Raw genomic sequence first — 2,532 nt, forward strand, 5'->3', positions numbered from 1 at the left:
AACATTTTGATTCATTAAATTACAATGGAAATGAATATTTTCCAGTTATTCCATTTAAAATTTCCAACAATTTTTGTTATTATTTATCTACTTTTATTTTCTTCTTTTCTTCATGAACTTCTTTATGAATATAGCAACAACATTTGATCAACACGACACAAACATGTCTCTAAATTTCTAATATTGGAAAAACATTCTATACAATTTTATCCATTGTTTTATTATTTTATGAAAACATTGATTGAAATTCAAAATAATATTAATTATTTAAATTTCTTTTTATTCTTTTTTAATATAATCAACACTATTTATTCGGATACATTATTTTCATTCTTCTGTGCCTTGTAATACAGATGTATTAATAACAAATATCTCATTTATCACTTTCTCAATATAATCATTTTGTTTATTTAGTTTCTGATTTTGCGGTATTATTTTCTTTTAAAACATTCTTCTTCATTTTGAATTTACAAATTGTATTTTTCATTACTTGTATTTCAAATGATAAATAATTTAATTTATTTAATATTCATTGTTTTTTGTTAGTTGATAATCGTTTTAAATAACAATTAGACATGTTAAATAAATATTTATCAATTTGATGAATTGAAGTTATTTATTATTAAAAAAACATTTCATTTTCATTTGAAATAAATAACTACAATTCTACATTTTTTAAATATTCTTCACAACATATTTTATTTAAATGAAAAACAACAAAATATTTTATTGAATGTTATATAAACATTATTGTTGTTTTTATTTGATTTTTACATAAAATGTATTTTTGAAATAAAGGAAATAGAAAATATTTAAAAATAAATGAATAAATTTATCGATAATTTAACACGACAGTTTGTTTTTGTTTATTAGTTTGAAATACAAACATCATTAAATAAAAATAAATTTTTAATGTTATGATTGAATAAAAGCAATAATAAATAATTTTACATTACGCTTTAAAAAAAATTATTTATTATTATAATTTTTAATTTAGTCACAATGATTATATTTTTTGTTTATTAATGAATTATCAATTGGAATGAATGATGTTAATGATGTTAAATAATCAAAATAAAATAATGAAAAGGATATGATAAAATGTGGTTAAGAAAAAAGGAAGTAGTCATAGTATAGTGGTAATGCTTTATTCTCTCTCCTTCACAAAATAAAGTATAAGTCAAACAAAAGGATTAAAAAAGAAGAAGTAAAAATGATTAAGAAGATATTGATAGGAATAAATAAAATAAAGAGGTGTTTTACTAATACTTCTAGAAAACATAAAGGATATGATGAGTAAAAGGAAAGAATTTTATAGTGGGAAGTGAATGGATGTGATTAGTGTCATTGAAACAAAGAATAATAGAAACAAGTTGTAATAATACTTAATTAACTAGTTTTACTCTATTGTATTTAAAATTAAAAGAAAAATGATAAGAATGAAAGATAATAAGAAGAGGCATAACAGTGAAGAAATAAAACATTTTTGAAAAGTATTTAAATTTAAATATAAAAATTGAAGATAGGAAAGAAGTTATAAAGAATAAAGAAATAAACAACAAAAAAGAAAATAAAAGAAGGATAATAAAAATAAAAAGAAATAGAATAGAATAAGAAAATAAAATGGGGGTAATAAACACAAAAGACAAAAAGAGAAATAAAAAGAAAATGATGACAAGAAAAATATAAATACCAATGAAACAACATTTATGTTTATATAATAAAATAAAAATAACGACACAATAATATTAACGAAACTAAAAATGAAAGAAAAGAAAACAAACATAATTTTAGATAAAAAATAAATATAAATAACATGACATTAAGAATGATGATAATATTTTTTTCATTTATGTAACGATAAAATAGAAATAATAATTCATCATTGGAATAAAATAGAAATAATAATTCATCATTCCACAAAATATAAAGAATGAGTAACTAGAAAATAAAAATATGTTTGGAATTGAAGATCGAGAGAAATATGGAAGAAACATACCAGAAAGATACTATGGAATATCAGACGGATGTTTTAGTGGAAGTAATGATTTACAGGAAATCAATATACCAACACATATTGAAATGATAGGAAATGAATGTTTTAAAGAATGTACAAGATTAAGTATAATATTTATTCCAACAAGTGTTAGTGAAATAGGAAATGGATGTTTTTGTGAATGTAAATCACTAACATCAGTTAATATACCAACTAGTGTTAGTAAAATAGGAGACTATTGTTTTAAATATTGTACATCACTAGAATCAATTGAAATACCAACAAGTGTAAATGAAATAGGAAAAGGATGTTTTAATAGATGTTATTCATTAAGAAGTATTGAAATACCAACAAGTGTTAGTAAAATAGGAAATTGTTGTTTTTATGAATGTTCAACAATAAGAACAATTAAAATACCATCAACAATTACATCATTTGGAAAAGGATGTTTTTATGGATGTGGATGTGAAGAATTACTCAAGAAGAATGCAAGAATACCAGAATATTGCTTTGAAGAATAAAGAATTAATAAAAAA

The 2,532-nt window shown here is 20.6% G+C and overlaps 1 protein-coding gene across 1 annotated transcript, besides 1 other annotated feature; it reads left to right on the forward strand.

Moving 5' to 3' along the window:
* Positions 1–1,165: 1,165 nt before the first annotated feature.
* Positions 1,166–1,401: a repeat region.
* Positions 1,402–1,956: 555 nt separating this feature from the next.
* EHI_180550 (uncharacterized protein) lies at positions 1,957–2,517 on the forward strand (the record flags this gene model as incomplete). Its single annotated transcript, XM_001914460.1, has 1 exon — positions 1,957–2,517. The coding sequence occupies one exon, from the start codon at positions 1,957–1,959 to the stop codon at positions 2,515–2,517; it is 561 nt and encodes a 186-aa protein (XP_001914495.1).
* Between the last annotated feature and the right edge of the window lie 15 nt (positions 2,518–2,532).

This window comes from Entamoeba histolytica, genomic scaffold, assembly GCF_000208925.1.
Source record: "Entamoeba histolytica HM-1:IMSS scf_1104750519031 genomic scaffold, whole genome shotgun sequence".
Taxonomy (NCBI): domain Eukaryota; phylum Evosea; order Mastigamoebida; family Endamoebidae; genus Entamoeba; species Entamoeba histolytica.